We start from the raw sequence: 20,778 nt of genomic DNA on the forward strand, positions 1-20,778 counted from the left end.
GCCATGCAGAAGAATACAGAAGAAAAATTCGGGTGGGTGGGGGTTATAACTATTATGAACTCATTTTTCATCATATTAAATTTGGTATACCTAGGACTTGTCTAACTGGAGCTCTCAGTTAGGAAATTGCATAAATGAGCCTGGAGTCCAAGAGAACAGATGTAGCTTTAGGATATAAATTGGAGAGGCATCAGCTCACATGGAGGGATATAAAGCCATGGGCTTATATGAGATCAGGTACGAAGAGAGTGTAGATAAGCAGAAGACCCAGACCAAGCTTTGACATACTCTGACATTAAGGATAAAGAATTAGCACAGTCTAGAAACAGACAGATTACAGTAGTAAGACCCCGAGAGCACAGTGTTCAGAAGCCAGAGAGAGAAGAGGCCAGTGGTCCTTAGGGTGAATGCTCCTGCAAAGTCCATTGGAGCGGGCGAGGCAGAGATCACCGGTGTCCCGGTGAGCAGTGGTAGAGAGAGAGAGACCAGACTGCAGTGTCTTGAAGAGCTGGTTGAAGACAGCGGAACCAATGAGTATAAACAACTCTTTCTAGAATTTTAGCTGTGAAGACATTCAAGGAATTAAGGTTTTAGCTGAAAGACAATGTAAGATCAGGGCATATGTTATGATTTTAAACTGCAGATATTAGGATATGCATATATGCTAATGAAATGGTCTAGGATCGTGCTTTTTACCTGTGAAATGTTTGCTCCTCAGGGAAAATTGGCAATGCTTGGAGACGTTTTTGGTTGTCACAACTTGGGAGGCAGGATGCTACTGGCATCTAGTGGATGGAAGCCAGGGGTGCTGCTAAACAGCCTTACAATACACAGGGCAGCCCCCCACTACCACCAGCAAAGAACTATCTGCTCCCAAACCTCAGTAGTGTCCAGGTTAAGAAACCCTGGTCTAGTAAATCCTTGATACTCAAAAACTCAAAGTATTTATGAAGGATTCAAATAATACTCTTTGTATTAAACCAGGAAAAAATAATGTTTAACATTTTTCTCTCTTCACAAACATATAAATATTTAAATACATAACTAAGTACTCATTTTATCTGCTGGCCTTTCATATTTTGTTCCAGTTTGTACCTGTTCTATATCTATACTTAGTCCATTCCACAGATTTTTGTTAAAACTTTGCACACACAGATATGATTTGTGCAGGTATTTATGAAGTGCTTGTAATAGGGGCTCCCTGAGTGGTTCCCTTCTTACACAGCTAATCAGCCATTTCTGAGTGTGGCCTGCCCAACTGGGTGCTCTGGCCTGACTGAAATGTATATGATTTTCAAACTGTATTTCCAGAGAATGACGAGGAACAGGAGGCACTGCCTTCATTGGATAAACCTGGCTGGTACTCCCAAGGGAACGCTGTCCACCTTTATGAACTGCTGAAGAAAATGACAGGCAAACCTGAACCCAAGGTATTTTCTCACCGAGGCGGAGTCCTTGATGCCCTCTTGCAGACACAAACTATTAAAACCGTGATTTTGAATGCATTTAGCTTAGTTACCTGTGGGAAAATAATCTGCCTCTGCTTATCTACCAATCTGTTCTCTTACCTCTTCTGTTTAAATCAGACTTTCCTTTGTTGATGTAGAAGAGGTCTTTTTCTGTCACAGAGAAGAGCAGAAATTCCAAGCAAGGGGCTACAGATCTAGGGACACACCAAGATTAGTGTGTGAGATACCTGAAGAATGATCTCCTGGTAACAATCCCTAAAAAAAGTTTTTATATGTAAAATAAGCAATAATTGAAATTACAGTACAGACTAGCCTAAAGACACACTCGCTTTTGACGTCACCCTGGTCACATGGTTGATGTTAGACATTGGTGCATTTATAACAGCAGGACCTCTGATCTAGAAAGTGTTTGCAAGGAGCCCAGCGATCAGGAGAGGTCAGTGGGTAATGGCCCTGCTCCGTTGGCTCCCGTGTTGCCACAGCCCCCTGGGAACTCCTGAGGGGTTCAGTGGACAGTGCACCTCGACTTGGATGTTCTAAGTCATATTCCCTTTGCCTCATTTTCCCATCTGTAAAAGGCATGTGGAGTGTATCAGTGGCTGGCATAGTCTCAGAGAACCAGGGGACTTCTCAAGAGTCCACTCACCCAACCCCCCTCTCAGGATTTCTGTTTCAGCAGAACCAGAAGGAGCCCAGAGCCTTTGGGAAAGTGGTTGTGGCGTGCACTCCCAATAATCTAGCCCACTGTGATAGTCATCTCTAATATCCCACCAGTTTTTCAGTTCTAGGGACAGATTTAACTGTAAACATACGGACTCTCGCTTCTTCAGAAAAAAATGATCAAAATCACTTATTTTCTGCCTTTTTTTGAACTGCAAATGCATTGCACAGTTTAAAATAAACCTGACACACTGCAAACCAAATGGGGCAAGTTGTTGGTCACCTTGCTCCATTTGGTTGCCCCAAGTGTAAGATGTTTATGCAGCTTTTAGAGGAATTTTCTTCTGTCTTCCATGAAATGACCACCACTCTTTTTCACAATTCTAATGCCTCAAACAGAATTTTCTCTCCAACCTATAGGTTGTCTACTTTGGCGACAGCATGCATTCAGATATTTTCCCAGCTCGTCACTATAGTAATTGGGAGACAGTCCTCATCCTGGAAGAGCTCAGAGGGGACAGAGATTGGAAGCCTGAGGAATCAGAGCCCCTAGAGAAGAAGGGAAAATATGAGGTAAGGGCTCCCTTTAGCTCTTTCCTTCCTTACCTTAGAAAGCGTTTGTTTATGCCGTGAAATTAAATCTGTTATCACTTGCTGTGGCCTTGCTGCCTCAGCTCTATAGTTGATCTTGTTGATAATTTTTAAATGATGCTGAGATAACACAGACCTGCCTTCCCTGCCCTCTGCTTTCACCCAGTGCTGTGGTACTGAGGATGATTTTGATTGATACTGAGGCTGCCAGATCCTAACTCACTGTAGTTACACCTTTCTCTTCTCCGTGGTCACAAAAGCACTGTGCTGTCTTCATTAGTAGCTCCTTTAGAACTGCTCCTGAGCCCCCTGAATGAACTTAGGTGAAGACTTGAAGTGAAGAAAAGTGAAAGATGTCATAAATCTAGAAGGGAAAATAGTATTAAGAAGGAAAGAAGATCAGAAAATAAAAATGGATACTTCTAAATTCATCCCAGTGGAACAATTATAAAGAAGGAAAATCTCAAGTCAAAAGAACAAATAACATATCAAAAAATACCAATAAAAGGAAATAAGCTATAAAGCCACTAAAAGGCATGGAAGAACGCTAAGTGCGTATTACTGAGTGAAAGAAGCTAATCTGGAAAGTCACCCGGAAAAGGCCAGTGAGTGCCATGGGTTTGAGGGGAGAGAATGAATAAATGGAGCATGGGGATTTTATGGTTGGGTTTTATGGTTGTAAAGCTGTTCTGCGTGACACTGTAAGGGAGGATACATGACATTATGCATTTGTCAAAACCCATAGAACTACACAACCTAAAGTGTGAACTCTGACGTAACGTACAGGTTTTTGTCAATAATAATGTATCAATATTGGTTAACCAATTGTAACCAATGTACCACAACAATTAATGCAAAATATTAATAATGGGAGAGGCAGTGGGGGCAGGAGACATATATGTAAGAATTTTCTGTACTTTTTGCTCTATTCATCTGTAAACCTAAAGCTGTTCTAAAATAGAGTCTATCTTTAAAAGAAAAAACAACCATAACCAGATGCAATAAAATGTTAGAATAAAGGAGTCAGGTTTCTACGAGGTTTCCATTGAGTAGCATTTAGTCTTCAACGTGACATTGGAAGTTCTTTGGACTATTTGAGTTAAGAGCTTTGAAACAACCTTTCAGGAAACCTGAGTGACTTTGGAAAAGGTTTTCACTAAAGAGAGATTTGGTTTCCTCCAAATGATTTGAGAACGTAGGTACACTAATAAGAAAATGAGCAGTGGGAAGGGTTCCTCTAGCAGGATGTACACAGTAGCCCCACCCTTCTCCCCCAGACCCATTTTTTCTTGTTAATTAGTTACAAACGCATCATAAACAAAGGATTAATAATTGGCTTCTAGACTGGAAATGGTGAGTCAACACCTTAAAGATTTTAGTTCCCAAGATAAAATTGAAAGAAATAATGTTTCTTCCTGTTGAACTCCATATATTTTAGAATACTCAGATTTTTTATCCTAAGTATCCAAAAGGAGTAAGAGCTTACTGGATTGGCAGAGATGTCTCAGTAAGGCCTCTCATTAGATGGCCACTCTTAACACTATTCTCTTGTTGAAGATGTATGCATACTGAGTTTAATTGATGCAAGCCTGTCTGCTAAGAATATTGGGGACTTATTGTTGAGTCATACTTGCTTCCTTTTTACAGAATGTGTTATAGTCTGAGGATAAAGGGGGTCGGAACTTGAATATACAAATAAAGCATAACTGCCTGGATAGGGTACCAGTTATAAAAAAAATTTTAAACAAAGCAGGTAGATACTTTATTGAGGAGAATTAGGGAAAACTTCATAAAGAATGTAGAATGTGAGGTAAACGTTGAGGAACAGATACATTTTTAATTGATGTATATCATATTCTTGGTTCAGAAAATAACATGAGAAAGTGTACAGATTGTATATGCAGGCTACAGTACAGTCTTGACGGTAAGTCTGTCCGCTAAAGGAACCACAAAGTTTTTGAAGGTGGAAGGGAGTACCAGTGTTGAAGCTTTCATGTAGCAACTGTGTGGAGGGTGGATTTGGCTGATAGGCCTATACCAGAGGTAATACAAACATGAGCAGGTGGATAGTAATAAGGAAGAAATGGACTGTGTAGGCAGTTCTCATGGCCTAGCTGATAGCATGGTGCTGGTGGTAGGGGTTGAACTCTAAACATAGCTCATTTTCAAGACAAGCAACCGGAAACGGTGTGTTCTGTTCGTGTAAAAAGGGAACTCAAGAAAAGAGCTGGTTTGTGAGGAAGGAGATATGACTGATTTACTGTTGAACCCCATTTCTTTGAAATATTTGGAGGATGAGCTCAAACTGGCTTTGGGGAAATAGGTTAAGACTAATTAGGAAAACTGGGACACCGATGATATCTACAGGAGAGAGACTAGATGCAAAGAGAAGAGAAGCTAGGAACTCGGTAAAGTCCTAAACAAAAGTAGGCGTGCTTCTTTGTTGGTGTTCAGAAAATGGCATGAGCCCTGGCTTGTGTGGCTCAGTTGATTGGAGCATTATCTTATAAATTGAAAGGTAGGGGGGTTCAATTCCCAGTCAGGGCACATGCCTAGGTCAAGGGTTCGGTCCCCAGGCAGGGTACATACAGTCCCCAGTCAGAGTACATACGAGAGACAACAATCGATGTCTCTCTCTCACATGAGTTTTTCTCCTCTCTTCCTCTCTCTAAAATCAATAAGCAAGTCCTTGGGTGAGGATTTAACAAAATAGCATGATTTACTTTGATTAATGATATATTTGAGAAAAAGAGTAATTAAAAACCCCAATATCAGAATGAACAAAGATTATATCTGTTAGTCTGTTTGGGCTGCTATAATAATATATACTGGCTGGCTTATAAATAACAAACATTTATTTCTCACAGTTTTGAAGTCTGGGAAGTCCAAAATCATGGTGCTGGTCAATTCAGTGCCTGGTGAGGACCTGCTTCCTCATTGACCACCGTCATATCCCTGTACCCTCACATGCTCGAAGGGGGTCACTAGCTCTCTGGAGTCTCTTTTCTAGGGACACTAACCCCATTCATGAGGGTTCTATCCTGTTGACCCAAAGACCTCCCCACCTCCTAATATCACTGTGGAGGTTAAGCTTTCAACCTATGAATTCTGGAAGAGCACAACTATTTAGACCACAGTAATATCCATATTAAAGAAAGGGTAGATAGGTCTGTTTTTCTCTCTTTGTAGGAATAGGGAGGAGCCTAGATTCCATCGCTTGTTTGCAGGACCATTTTCTACACGTATGATGTGAGTCATTTCTTCTCAAACTCATTATTTTAGAAAAGATAATTAAATAAAATGTATCCTGTTAATTGCTCTTTAAACCCTGAGAAATTATATTGAAATATACCTTAAATGTACACATGGGAGTGTTGATATTAATATTCTAATATGGCTTTTAAGCATCTTTGGTGAATCCAAATAGGTGCTTAATGCATGATTTCCAAACACCATCATCTGCCAGCATATTCTCGTCTTGCTTCACAAAGTGAGTTCCAGCACAAAAAATTATGAATCTAGAGGCATGTTTGAGACTCTGAGCTCCAAAATGAAATTTTCATCACAAAAGGATGACAGATCCTTATAATCCAGATCATATGCATGGGGTAGGAATTTTTTCAATTCTTAATTTTACGCCATATTTAGAAAACACTGAGAAGTATTTTTGGGATGGGTTTTTAATTTAGTGTGCAATTTTTATGTGCTTGCTCTGTCCAGGGCACTAATACATAAGAAAGTTAATCATCTGTCAAGGGTGAAAAGTAAGTAGTATGGTAGCTGTGAGACAGTCTAAGTAGTACATTGGGGATAAACTCAGGGTGTAGGCAAGTGGAGGAGGAGACCTCATTCAACCTGAGTGTGGGAGGTCAAGGAAAAGTCCTGATGGCATCCTGGCCGGATTCCAGTGGTGAGGTGTTGCCAACAAAGCCAGGAGAGAATACTTGAAAGGAATTCTGTGCTTTTACTTTTTATATGGTGTATAGTTTGGTTAAGGGAAACAACTGAAATTCCTTCAGATTTTTTATTTTGATTTATTTAGTGGGGAAAAAAACTTACAATGAGATTGAACATTAATCTGTTTTTGTTCTCTTCTTCTGTTTCAGGGACAGAAGGCAAAGCTTCTATATTCATTCTCTAATAAATGGGGTTCTTTCTTTATTGACTCCATTTTGGGATCAGAAAATACAGAAGACTCCTTGGTTTATACATGGTCCTGTAAGAGAATCAGTACTTACAGCACTATTGCAATTCCAAGTATTGAAGCAATAGCAGGTAAGGAGGATGATATTTATAAGTCTTTACCTATTACTGGACAGTAATGTCCTTAATGACTAGAATTCTTGCCTTTAAAAAAAGAAAATCTTTCCAGGACATTTGTTTTTCTGGGAAACATCTAGATAGGGCATTTTACATAATGAGGGCCTGCGCATCTCCTGGAGGCAGTGACAAAAGCTGGAGAATTTTTTTTTAATCTGCCTGGCGTCATAGGATAAAGGTAGGGAGAAATTACCAGGACAAGAAGCTAAGCTCAGAAGGCTAAGAAAGGGGCCTTACTTTGAGGGCTGTTTTTCCCCCTGAGCATTTTCTAATTCAAGAGAGAGCACCAAAGAAAGGGAGTGGGGTCTTTCAGTGGCTTCATGAGCCTACAGAGATAGAAGGTAGAGGGTTGAGCCTCCCAAAGGAGGAATGGGCCTGGTGGACTCTCAGTCTGTGTGGAGACCCTGAAGGAGTTTACCTTAGAGTAAGTATGAATTAGTAGTAGTACTGAAGCTCAGCTTTAAATCAGATGAATCCCTAAAATGGGATTCAAACAAGCCTAGATTGGTAGTGCCCCAAGGCGCCATGTAAAAACCAATGAATATTTTCTTGAGGAATATAACATTCTAGAATTCAGATTATTTCTATAAACAAAATAAGTCTCGGCATAAAATGAAAAATAGCCAGGCCCACAAAAATATGAGACTACTTAACAGAAACAACTAAGTTTTCTGTGGTCAAGTACAGAAATGAGAAATTTGGTAGACATAAAACTATAAAAAGAATGGAAAGTTTAAAATTGAAATATTAAGAACTTAATGGATGGGTTTAACAGCAGATTAGACACAATTAAGAAATAAATTAGTACATTAGAAAATAGGTCAAAAGATTTTCAGGCAGACAAAAATGGAGGAGATATATCTCCAGAAGACCTAGACTAAAGCAAATACTAAACAGCAGCAGAAGTAACAGTGATCCCTGTTGGAAGATTGGAGATACAAGAAGGAATATATAGCAATAAAAGGATAGACATGTAAATTAATTAAAATGAGTACTGTTGGAAACAATAAAAAATTTAAGTCCTATGGAGTTTAAAGGGATAATTTCAAAACATGACAATAATAGCATATAAATCCCAAAGGAAGTCAGCTGGAGTAAAAGTGTTTAAATCCTTATATTATATGATAAAGGATAAGAGAATGATAGATAGTAATAAGTCAAAAATGCATGTTGTTGACTTGTAATGATATATATACTGCACTAATTATGTAAAATAACTTTAAGTATTTTTTTTAAGGGAGAAATAAAAGAGTATTAAGAATAAGCAAGACAGCCCTGACGGGTGTGGGTCAGTGGGTTGGATGCTGCTACGCTGACCAAAAGGTCGCCAGGTCAATTCCTGGTTGGGGCACATGCCAGGGTTGCAGGTCAGGCCCCCAGTTGGGGGTGGTGCAACAGGCAACTGATCAATGTTTTTCTTCCTCTCTTTCTCCCTCCCTTCCCTTCTCTCTGAAAATAAATAAATAAAACCTGTTTTAAAAAAAAAGAAAAAGAAAATGGAGAGTATTCAGTAAAATGATAGATTTAAACCTGAGTAACTATCATTACATGTAGGTGGCTAAATACTCCAATTAAAATCCTGAATGAAATAAAACTCAACTGTGGGCTGTTCATAAGAGACATCTTGGGAACACAGGGACACTGAAAGTTTGAATATCAAAAGATGGAAAGAGCTATCACAATAACACTAATCAAAAGAAAGAGATCTCTGTATTGATATGAAACAAAGTCAACCGTAAGGAAATAATAAGTTAATTAACATGAAAGATAATAAGTTTGTTATAATACTGTTTTTAGAAATATATAACTGAAAGTCTGAGATATTCACCTGGGCCCCCTCCTCTCTCAGAAGTTAATTCCTCCCTGTTTTCTCAGTGCCAAGAAACTGCTGAAAAGCCCACTGTGCTTTACAGAGGTGTAGGCTTCTGCTTGCTTCTTAGCTTCCTGAGGTTCCCTGAGGATTTGGGAAAGGGCTTGAGGAGAAAACCAGAAGAGTCCATTTCTTCACCCCTTCCTTTAGGCTCCCTCAGTTCTTCTCTGCGGCCCTTAAAGATAAATGCTCTGCTGGTTTTTCTGGGCTAGTAATGGCCCCTGTCCCCAGACAGAATTCAGTGCCTGAGGGGAAAAGCTGTGGCAGAAAGTAGGCTCATATTTCTGCTTGGTACCCCTCTTCTCAGGAATTGTGTGTTCTCCGGTCTTGGTCGTCTCTTCAGCTCTCCACTGACTTCGCTGTGATGTTTATATTCTATCCAGCTTTTCTAGTTGTCTCAGCTCCAGTTTAGAAGTGAAAGTGTAAAGTTTTTTAAACCTCAGATTCTTCTTTCTTAAATTGGTGATGACAATACCAGGCTGCATTTCCTCCCTCACAGAAGAGATATAAAAGAAAAAGTAAGATATTTATCTGATGATGATAATGATGACGACAACCCTAACATATGTATGACCTTGCAAAATGTCGTTCCTCTATGACAGTATGCAAATCCAGTATCTGTCAATACATCTGACTTATTGAAATATCTCATTTTCATTGGTTTCAAACAAATGACTTATTTTTTTTTTATTTTGTTCCATGCGTACATACATAACATTAAAGAAAGATAACCGAAATATATGTCTTCCTTTACAAATGATTTTCCTTTTAAAGAAATGGTCCTCGTAGCTTGAAGGAAGAGGGCCACTATTGATCCCATCAGCAGAGGAAAGATCTGAATGGCACAGTGGTCAATTTGTTGTGTTTCGTTTTGTTTTCCAGAATTACCCCTGGACTACAAATTTACAAGGTTCTCCTCAAACAATTCGAAAACAGCTGGCTACTATCCAAAGCCTCCATTGGTCTTAGCAAACGATGAATCACAGACAACGAAATAACTTCATCTTTACCGAAAAATGAAGAACCACATATGCAGCAAGTGTACTGTAAAACTTAATTTAAAAAAAAAAAAATACTGTAACATACTTTATAGGAACAAACTCTTAATGAAAATTGACCAAGAAATTGATGTTTTTCCATAGGTCCTCTTTCTGTAGATGCCCAATAAGTCATTATATCAAGATCTCAGTACCTTAGAACTGAAAAGAACCTTACTAATATTTTGTATACCAATAGTTCTGAGATTAGAATTCATATGGGGGCACACACACACACACAACACCCCCACCCCCATTCCCAAGGCTAGCTCAGTGGCTCTCAAAATGCGGTCCCAAACCACTAGCATAGCATCACTTGAGAGTCTGATAGAAATGCGAATTTGCAAGCCCCTCCCCAGACCTATAGAATTAGAAATTCTGGAAGTGGGGCTCAGGGATCTATGTTTAATAATAGTGTGATTCACACAAAAGTTTGAGAGCCACTGGCTTGAATATAACCACCAGAGATTGGTTTATTTGGTCCGAGGATATAGGTGAGCATTGACCTCTCAAGGACACTGAATCTGTTGAGATTACATGATTTTTCCAAGGTTATCAGGTTTTATGCAACTCTTGTTTTCCAAAGCAAGAATAGAGACATGATTTCTTCTGATACCACACAGCCAGTATGGGTCAGAGATGATACCAGAAGTCGATTATTTCAACCTGCAATGTTACCCATTGGGTTTCCCCCTAATAATGTTAAAGGCTATTTAATTCTCTTTAAAGCATATATTCTCAAAAGGGAAAAGAAAATGGTTCTTAGGGAGAAAAAAACTAATAGATAATGCAGTGAATCACAGCCTTCCAAAGAGCAACATTACCCAATAAAATCTTATTCCATAGTATTAGTATTTCTCATTAAGGAGAAATATAATTTAAAGCTTAGTTCATTAAGTTTGAGCTAAATTTTCCTCCTTGGCTGGGACAGGTGGTAATGAAAAAAATTTGAGAAAAACTGCTTTAAGAGGGTTTATCATTATAACTATAATCCAGAACTGTTGTGTTCTATGTGCTATGCATAGTCATATTAGTAGCTGTTTGTTGCAAGATGTTTGGAGGCAGATAATGTTTACAATATAAATCCCGGTTACTCTTTATATTGTAATTTCACTCTGTTAATCACAAAAAATAACAAAAACACACTGATCACTATCATTATTTTACTTGGACTATAGCAGAGAATTTAGCATGTTGATGCATACAATGAAAAGATAAATATTTTGTTAAAAATTTTAAATGCTCAAAAATAATCCCAAATCTATGGTGGGGATGAGTATCTCAGGGTAGGTAAACAGTTACTGAAGTTATTTTCTCAAAGTCAGTAGCTTTCTTTGATATCTAATAATATAATAATGTGTTTGAAATTGATTTCCAAAATCTCAGTGGAATATGATGATGAGCATACACAGTCAAGCTTAAGGCTAAATGATAGATGCTGTCTCATGTATACTTTCAGTACACATTTGATTTCTTTTAAAAAAATAAAGCTATTTTTGCTTACACATGTTTATTTTGTAAATGGCAAAGAACAATACATCTTTAAGTGCTTATAAACTACTATTGTTAATATGAAAAATGAGAACCCCAAAACAAAAAGTTAATTGCACTTTTTGGGCCACTGAGTAGTGAAAAAAAATTTATTCAAGAAGTTCTAATCCTACTTTTACTAGTATCTATCTAAAGAATCTGAACAAGTTAACCACCTAATTTGACCTCAGTTTTTCCCACCTTGTTGAAAGAGAAGATTAAGAGTTTATTGTCAAGTTGCCTTATACCTTTCAAAGGGACAATGATAATGAATGCTGTTTTTTTGTTGGGCTGTAATTAAAATGTTTATTTCACTTCAAAAAATGCCTGTGTTTCTAATTGGACATGAAGATTTAAAATCATCCAAAAATGGCACTGTAAAAATTAAAAAGAGAATCTTAGAGAAGAAAGCTATATATTCTAAATAAAGTCATGAGTAACAAAAGCAGGAAAATTGTCCAAATAGGCAGAAGACTTTAATCTTAGTATACAGGCGAATGTTCATCATCTACAAGGTGCCTAAAAATAACTTGTCAAAGGAGCTGAAATTTTCTTTGCTGGCCAGTATTGATCTCATCAGCAGAGGAAAGATCTGAATGGCACAGCCATCAAACAGTTTGTCAGAATTTGGTACAGTAGTCCCTCTCTATATCGCGGTTCACTTATCACGGCCTCACTGTATCGCAGGATTTTTAAAAATATATTTAATTATTTATCACGGATTTTTCACTATATCACGGGATTTTGCGGTACTGTATACGTATGTTGTTAAAGTTACATAGGTTTAAGAGTGTAGAATATGTTTAAGAACATAAGTAGTATTTATAAAAGTGTGGAAAAGGTTAATAAGGCAGTGGGAAAGGTTAATAAGGGACTGGGAATGGTTTATAAGTGTTTGGGAAGGGTTTATAAAGCCTTAAAATATATATAAATACTAAAATAAATGTAAGGTTCCTACTTCACGGATTTTCACCTATTGCGGGGGGTGGTGAGGGGGGAGCGTTCTAGAACGTAATACCCGCGTTAAGTGAGGGAATACTGTATTTAGAATATTGAGGTAGCAGAAACATCAGTTGAACCTAGTTGAACATAAAATCAGCTACTGAGTTTGTTAAGCTCTAAATTGAAATCAAGTATTATTTCTTCACCAATTCACATCCCACAATAACTATATATTTTTTAAAGCATATATGTGTATATTTATACACATACTTTTAGTGAACGTGTTTGAATCCAAAAATAAATCTGTGATTATTTTATATAACACACCAGTACAAAATGGAATATCAAACTATGTCCTTGGATATAACTTGACATGAATACCTTTTTTTTTTTAATGTGATGTTGCAGTAGCATTCCCTTACCTCTTCTCGGGCTCTTGAGAACAAGATTATTATTATAGAGTTGGCTTCCAGATCAGTGCCAGACTGGGATATATTCAAGAAACACACCCAGTATGAAACAGTTGCTGCCATTGAAAGTCCTTGGGCATGGTGTAGTCCACATAGGATGAATTCAAAAGGTAAGTTCTTGTTGGTCTCTAGAATCATCCTCAGAAATATGGTAAAAATATCATAGTAATGAGTGCCAACTCTTTATCAGGCTCTTTTATGTACCTTAGTTACTCCTACAGCAACTGTATATGATCTAAGTTGTATGGTTACTAAGAACAGTCTGTACATGAGCCCAAGTTTGACCCAAAAAATCATGCTCTTAGTTGGTTTGTAAAGTCTTCCAACATTGGGTCTAGATTAGGGCACATTCTTAGTCTAAAACCACACCAGTATAATAATCACAGCACGCTAGGACACATAAGAGATTAGAAATGAAGACAAGACAGAAGCTCTGTCCTAAAGTACCTTACAATTTTATTTAAAATATTGAAACAAATATCTATAACATAGAACTTGCCTGGAAGAGTGAACTAGAGAACCAACAATCACAGGAGTCCTGCAGTATATAATGAAGTCTGCTCTTCTTGGAAGAGATGTATGCTAAAGGCATCAATAAGCAGGTCTACTCTTTCTTCATAGTCAGGTTCAAATGTTCACCTTGAATACTTAGCAAATGTCCCTCTCTTGTGCTGAGGGAACCAAAATGGAGAAGGAAAAATGAAAACTAGTCCAAGTAAATTTAGTGGGAGATGAGCTATATGGGCCTACGTTATAGAGGACTTGGGTTGTTACTTAGGAAAACAACTACAACAACACAGAATGCCTGATAGTCAGGTTCTTGTACCAGGCACCTGCTCACAGCCTCATTTAAAAAATCTTTCACTTTCTTGATACTTTGGCCTTGCTACTCTCTTGGTAAAGATCAAAGCCTAATGAAGTTTAACAAAATTTAATAAATTAGAGATGGAATAAATTCCTAAGTACCAGTTAAATAAATGGAATCATCATGTTGAATTAAAAAATATTCAGTCTCTAAATTTAATAGATACCAACATTTCTTTACACTTCTTAGCAGCTAAATTTCATAATATTAAACTTCTTTTGGTGCATTTATTGGGTTGGCCAAAAAGTTTGTTTTGTTTTTGTTTTTGTTTTTTTCTGTAAGATGGCTCTAGTAGCACTTGGTTGTCTTTAACTTCTTTCAACACAATTTTGTTAGATTGTATTGTGACAGCTATTATATCAGCATGTATTTTATTTTAAATTTGTCAAAATTGGTGAACTTTTGTGTAGGACTGAATATGCACATCAGTCGGGTTTTGTTCTTATGCCATTTTTAGCACAGTCCTGTGATATAGAAGACACCAGAAATCAGAAAATTTAAGTCTTTGACTTGCATCTTGGGCAGTTGACTTCAGCTTTATGAACCTCTAATTTCAGCACTATTTCAGTGGAGATAGTAAAACTTATGTCAGGATTATCATGTGAATGTGAGAACACACGTGGAAGTGCCTTATACATTTTGGGATTGTCAAGCCAGGGTATATGTATCTGAATCAAAATCAGATATCCAAGGCTCAGATTGTGACTCCATGGGGCAGGGAACTGAATAATTAAGGATACAGGTAATTTGGGTTTGTTTTTAATAATGAAAACTGATTTAAGGAAACGTGATGCAACTGGAGATAAAGCAGAAGCAGCAGCAGGAGTAATGGGGAGGGACAGCCGAGTAAGGAAGGTCAAAGAAGTCTTTTGTGGGTGGCCTGGCCTGTTGGTGTCTGAGATGAATGCCTAGAAATGGTAAAAGATTGTTATGTCAGGACCAAGGAAATTAGGAAGTATGTTACTGCTTCTCACAGGGCATTATGGCCTGAGCAGACCAAAATAATACGTACTTCTTTAGGACAGGAGGATGAGAGAACCTCTTACCTGTTTTGGAAGTTTGCATAAAAAATAAAATTGTGTCTAAAATTGAGAAAGAAAAAAAAGGTGCAATGCAAAGAAATGAAGTAGGTATAGGAGTAAACCAGTTGGTTTGTAAGTACAGTCTAGAGAATGCCTAAGTGAGTCTAATATTATCAAACTAAACAGAAGAGAAACCATGTTTATCTCCAACAAATGAATGACACCAGCCTAACAGAAAAATAAATATTAATGGTTAGACTGAAGCTGATAATAAACTGGGGGCAGGCAACAAAATGACATTTCATTATATCCAGAACAGGATAAAAGAGATAATGCTTGAAACCGGTGGTAGACAATGCAGCAGCCACTTACTTGAAAAAGTAAAATGAACACCGTAAAGGGAATTTAGGATTAAGGTGCGTATAGAACTTGCAAAAGAAATTTTAGCTCTTTAATACTTAAAAAATTCTCCAAGCCTAGAAAAATTACACTTCAGCAAGTAGAACTTGCTAGAAAGAATTGCCCCAAGAGTCACCAAGTCAGTTTAACTAGATTTTTCTCTAACTCAAATAAGTAACTTTGGGCCATTTGGCAAATTTTTGTTTCGATGGCTAAAAATACTTGGTCATCTTCAGATCTTGCAGCATCCACAGCCCTCTCTACTACAGAGAGCGCAGAAGTAGTTACCTCCCAAACCTTCATGTAATAGCTGCTGGATAGCAAAACAGTCCTCACAGTGAAAGTTGTGATGCCCAATATCACCTGTTTCGAGACACTGTATTTCAGTCCATTCTTTTATTCTCTGTAAAGTACCACAGTTGAAGGGAAAAAAATTAGGTAGCACTTAGAGAGTACACAGTGGTTAATTCTTCCAAAAGTCTATATTAAGCTCATTAAGAAAAGAATAAGACCAGGCCGGGGAAGGGAGATATGGTTAACAAATATAAACAAGGATGTGGCAAGGAGAACAGTTTTCCATTGAAAACTGTGACAAATCAATATATGGTGCTTTAATTTTCACCAAACATTTCCCTGGTTATAAAGATGGGGTGTTCATGAGTATGCAGCCACAGTGGGCCTATGTACTATTTTACAAGCCCCCCCCCAAAAAAATCTGAGAAGGTTTGGTCGCTGTTGCCTTTTTTAACCTTCAGGATGGTCCTTACTGTGACCATTTGATAACTTTAATAATTTTCACCCTTAGAATAACCTAGACAACATAGAACTTTATTAATTTTTATTTTGGTGAAAACAAGAACTACATCACAGTGACATTTTATTTTTCCTTCAAGCACATAGGAGAAGACAGAAGTGTTAAGGGTCCTTGTTTAGTGTGACAAATTCTATAGATACACTGGTTAGGAACAAAGTATCAAGTACCACATTACTACTAGGGCAAGAAATATCAAGACAGTTAATGTTTTTCTTGAGATTACTTTCACAAGACAGCAACGTTTGCAAATTTTCAGACTCTTCAAAGATCATACTATTCAAATTATATTTCTAAGGAAGAGCTATATATGAAGAGACCAGAACAAGCTGACACATTAATAATATTCACAGTAGTCCTCATACTGCACAAGAAACAAGTTTGATATTTTTGCACACATTCTCAATTACAAGCAAAAGCAGGCCTGTAAATGTCAATTTTGCCAGCAAGCAAAAATGGTGAAAAGAATTAATAGGATTTTACTCAAACAGTGAAATAAAAAGCATATACCATCAATCTTCCAGCTACACAAGGTCACTCCTGGAATAATAGAAAACATCTAGACCTCCATGTTTAAATATAAAAATCTGGTGAATTCAAGGCTATAGGAAAAATTGGGGGAAACCCTCTTCCAAGTATCCTCTTTAAACATCAACCACTTTGATTCTCTCACTTCTCCTGGGAAGAGCCTTGGGGCCTCCCCTCCTCCCCCTGGCCCTGCAGGGTTCCAGTCTTCCCTGACTGCCTTTCCAAGCCCAGTCCACAGCAGGCTCATTGCTATTTCCAGATTTTCCGTTTCTCCAGCCTAAAGCACCCTCCTAAAGCTCTGGGTCCAGACTTCATAAGCCATGGGGACCTTATGGCAAAGTCTTCAAAAAGAAAGGAGCAAGGATAAGGGTGAATGTTACAGCGCCACCATACCCCTCCCTAATAAGGCAGCCCTGACATCCCACCTACTGGAACTTTGTTTGAAAATCCAGACTCCACATCTCTCTCGACCCCCTAGGAGGAGGGCCTGACATCTGCCACAAAGCAGACAGAAGACTGCTCCCTCTTTTGTTAGGACAGAAGCAGGGAAAGAAATGGGGAAGCTGAGGACTGAGAGCCAAGGGCCAGGCAGTAGGAGGGAAGCCCTTGGGACATCAGGGGTATAACAAAATAGTACAGAAGACGGGTCACCCACAAAATGCTGCTGTGAGGTTTATAAGTGGTCCAAGGCCTGCCCTCCCCCCACAAAAAAAATTTCCATATTTAGAAAAATAAAGCCAAACTAACTTTGCTTTAGATCACAACCTGTTGTGAGTCTCTTAAACTCATCACTGTGAAGCCAGCCCTCCTGTCTCTCCTCCCAGCTTCTCGAACTAAAGCTTAAAAAACAGGTTTTGGTGAATGGGTAGGGGGAAAGGGCGGGGTTGTCAAAGTTGGCCTAAAAGAACACTGCCCATGATTAAACAACTTACCTATAGGTCTCCCTTTCAAACATTCAGACCTTGCTAAAGGATGTGGGGTGGAGGCATGAGTGCCTAGCCTGGCAAATTTGTCATCTTCAGAACAGGTACAGGAGAGGTTAGGAAGGGGATGCTTAACAAAGTTGTCTAGATTAAGGATGATTTATTGGCTAGGGCTCCAAAAAGCTGTTGGAAGGAACCTCAGTCCCAGCCTTGCTTCAGGTACTGTCACACAACTGCCCACCTGTCTGATAGCCAGTTGTTTTATGGGCAACCATTTGGGAGAAAGGTGGAGCTGTGTGCTGCCTGAGTGCTTAAGTCCACAGATAGTTCCTGAGGAGACAGGCAGTGGTACCCAGGCAAGGCTCATCCAGACGACTGAAAACAGGCTTGGGTAGGTCCCAGCACAGGCTTTCATACTCACGGGTACCTGGTCACAATGCAGAGTGACCAAAGGCATAAGATCAACATGGCACTGTACACCTCTCATCTGTTACATCATGCAGGCCTATAAGGCACCCAGCCACCTGCTTATTCTGGCAGATAACCAGCAGTCTGGATGACATAGGCCCCGGAAGGCAGCTGGGAACCAGTTAGTGGTAGCCTGGGATGTTCAGTTTGGGTTGATGGCTGCCATGATCTACACCAGTTTCATCTTCCAGGGGCGAAACTCCAAGATCTTGCCATAGAGTACAGGGTATTGAGAGCTCGGCCAGCTTAAAGTATGAAGTCCAACAAAGACATATATTAAGTTTCTTTGTGGTAGATAACCACTTAAAAACCTGGAAAAAGACCATCATCACAGACAGGGCCCAAGGCATGCAAAGGGAGTCAGTGCATATCTACAGCATCATGTGCCTGGCACAGAAGCAGTGAAAAGCCATGCACTTGGAACACCTAACGCTTTGCAGAACAGCACGAAGGCCCAGGGAAAGAAGAGCATAGACACATAAGCCGCAATCTTGCAACTGATTGAAGATTTAGAAGAACCAAAGAACAAAATGATCCAGTGTGAAGAGAAAGCAGATGGAAGATTTGAGTGTTGTTGGCTAAGCATAGAATCCAAGAGGAGATGGTAAGGAAGCTAGTGCAGGAGGTTTTCAGGGGTCAGAGTTAGCCAGACTGGAACCTGAAGGACCTCGGGCTCTCCACTGGCTGCCTTGCTGGGTCTCGAATTCCTCTGTGGGGACCTTCACCCATCAGGTAATATTGTAGGGGATTGGGCCACAGTTCCGATTTGATTATCTCAGCAATCCTGTCGAATTCTAGGAGGCTGTGGTCTGAGAACCAGTTGAAGAAACTGGGGATCGTGTTTCCTTCTCGGTTCCTGTGGATATGAGACTGGGGGTCTTGACCCCGGTGCCAGCGGATTGGAGTGGCAAGAGACACCACACGGCCAGAGGATCTACGCTCATATTCCTTAACGAGCCCTTCATTCCGGAAGTAGGGATTGCTCTGAAAGATGAACTTGAATTTGCAGCCAGCCCTAGGGTGTTTAAGCTCCTCCACCTCCAGATTGATCATGTACCTCATCATGTCTTCATCTTGACCACTGATCATAGGTGACAGCTGGGGGTGGTTCCGAAAGGCAGTGACCCAGAAACCTGGGATATTCTGGATAATGAAACTTCGGCGCTGCATATGGAGCCTTCGCATCCGGCCGAACTTGCGCTCCAGCTGAAGGAAGGCCCTGTCTGCCTGGGCATTTACGTTTGACAGCTCCTGATCGATGGCCTCCAGCGAGTCCATGCAGTTACTGCCCTTCGCGGCTCTGGCCCGCGCCTCCTCTTTTACTCCTCCCACCACCTTTTTCTCCTTCTGTACCACCTTATTTTCCTCTGCCACCTCCTCTGCTACTCCCTCCTTTTCCGCCTTGGCTGGGATGGCGCACTTCTTTGTCATCGCTTCCTTGGCCTTCGCCCCAGGCATCATCTGAGACCCCAACCCCTCTGCGCCACAGGCTTCTAGAGCTTTCTCCTCAGCAGAGCCGCTCGGCTCGCTACGCTGACAGCCATTTTCCTGGCTATTGTCGGATGCCACCGAGCGGGAGCCGGAGGCTGCTTCTAGGCGCTCTGTGGGGGGCGGAGCGTCTTTGTTGCCTGCTGAATTTGCCGCACGGCCACGACTCCCAGCCACTCGAATGCGGAGCACAGGGCCGCAGCCCGAGGGGGCTTGGGATGCGCCTCCCTCCGCAGAGGTCTCCAAGTTGCGCTCACCTGTATGTGCCATCCCCTGGGTCGCCTCTGTCACCTCCCTCTGGCACTGGTTTAGGTCCGGATGTCCCGGGGCATGGTCAGGAGTAGCGGGGTCGCAGGTTTCAGCAACAGAAAGGTTGTTGCTGTCATCCAGGCCGCTCATTTTGGTAGAAGCCAAACCTGCAGGATGAGAGCGCTGTGTGTCCTCTGCAGAAGCAGAGCTCCGCCCCTCGCACCACCCTGCTTTTCCACTCCAGGGAGGATGCTGCTATGGCAACCGGTGACGACAGGACCGTTCTGTCTTAATATCGCGCGAGAACTACTTTGTGATGCTGCTGGTCAGTCATGGGTATTCCACTGTCTATGTTACAAAATGTTTTTAGTTTCCTCAGTCTGGAAAAGGTTTGGCTTACATGAATAGATGCAGACCAAACGCAAACATATACGAATTGTGTTAATGTAGATTTCCAAGGCTCTGATATGATTTCCAAGGCACCTATTGTCTGTTAAAATATTTGCTTAAAGGGTAAGAAAGGTTAGTTATTGTGTATTTAAGTCATCTCATAGAGCTTCTCATATATAAAGTGGGTTAAGCAATTCACAGGCCTCCCTTTTCATTCACAGGTTCATAGCTATTTCCAAAGAATTGAGATAAAGTTTGATTTTTAAGAAAAGTGAAGTGTTACTGTTTTGTGTGATCATTTAAATAACTAAGAGCAACTGAAAGGGAAACCTCTCATCCTAAGAAGACATAATAAAGGATAATTTCAGTTTTCCTTACAGATTTTAAAGTTTGTATATTTTGGCCAACATCTACGAAGTGATTGGACAGTATTTCCTCTTCATTTTTAACTAATGAAAGTAGCAAAATATTGTGTTTTCCTTACTTAGGGGTGACTCAAACACATGCAAGCCTCCAAATTTAGCCTTTAAGCATTACTAGAAGAAATTTAATCTCAGGAGATTTTAATTAATAAAATTATGCATATTGTATATTGCTTATCCTCAGGTTATAATCTTAATCTTCCATCAGACCACATTAGGAAAACTGAATGTCTGCTTTTTGGCTTCACTTTCTCAGGATTTGCATTTCATGTAATTTCCTTGAGAACAGGCCAGGAAGAAATGCTTCTATTAAAAATGAAAAGG

General features: G+C 39.7%; 2 protein-coding genes across 3 annotated transcripts in view; one reads left to right on the forward strand and one right to left on the reverse strand.

The window, feature by feature from the left end:
* NT5DC1 (5'-nucleotidase domain containing 1) overlaps positions 1 to 10,182 on the forward strand; it is a 113,281-nt gene extending 103,099 nt beyond the window's left edge. For both annotated transcript variants that reach the window (XM_090279777.1, XM_090279778.1), the window contains exons 9-12: positions 1,312 to 1,430; positions 2,550 to 2,702; positions 6,827 to 6,995; positions 9,793 to 10,182. In XM_090279777.1, the coding sequence (XP_090135903.1) occupies positions 1,312 to 1,430; positions 2,550 to 2,702; positions 6,827 to 6,995; positions 9,793 to 9,908 (557 nt within the window). In that variant the 3' untranslated portion in view covers positions 9,909 to 10,182. The remainder of the gene's footprint in view (positions 1 to 1,311; positions 1,431 to 2,549; positions 2,703 to 6,826; positions 6,996 to 9,792) is intronic.
* A 5,816-nt stretch (positions 10,183 to 15,998) lies between these two features.
* On the reverse strand, positions 15,999 to 19,880 carry TSPYL4 (TSPY like 4). Its single transcript, XM_090279779.1, has one exon. It carries the CDS (start codon positions 19,790 to 19,792, stop codon positions 18,548 to 18,550), a length of 1,245 nt encoding a protein of 414 aa, XP_090135905.1. The 5' UTR covers positions 19,793 to 19,880; the 3' UTR covers positions 15,999 to 18,547.
* Between the last annotated feature and the right edge of the window lie 898 nt (positions 19,881 to 20,778).

Source organism: Furipterus horrens, unplaced genomic scaffold (genome assembly GCF_987537825.1).
Source record: "Furipterus horrens unplaced genomic scaffold, mFurHor1.1.pri manual_scaffold_6, whole genome shotgun sequence".
Lineage (NCBI taxonomy): Eukaryota > Metazoa > Chordata > Mammalia > Chiroptera > Furipteridae > Furipterus > Furipterus horrens.

Coding starts and splice junctions, on each gene's coding strand:
- TSPYL4 (XM_090279779.1), bottom strand. CDS start 19,792: ATGAGCGGCCTGGATGACAGCAACAACCTTTCTGTTGCTGAAACCTGC.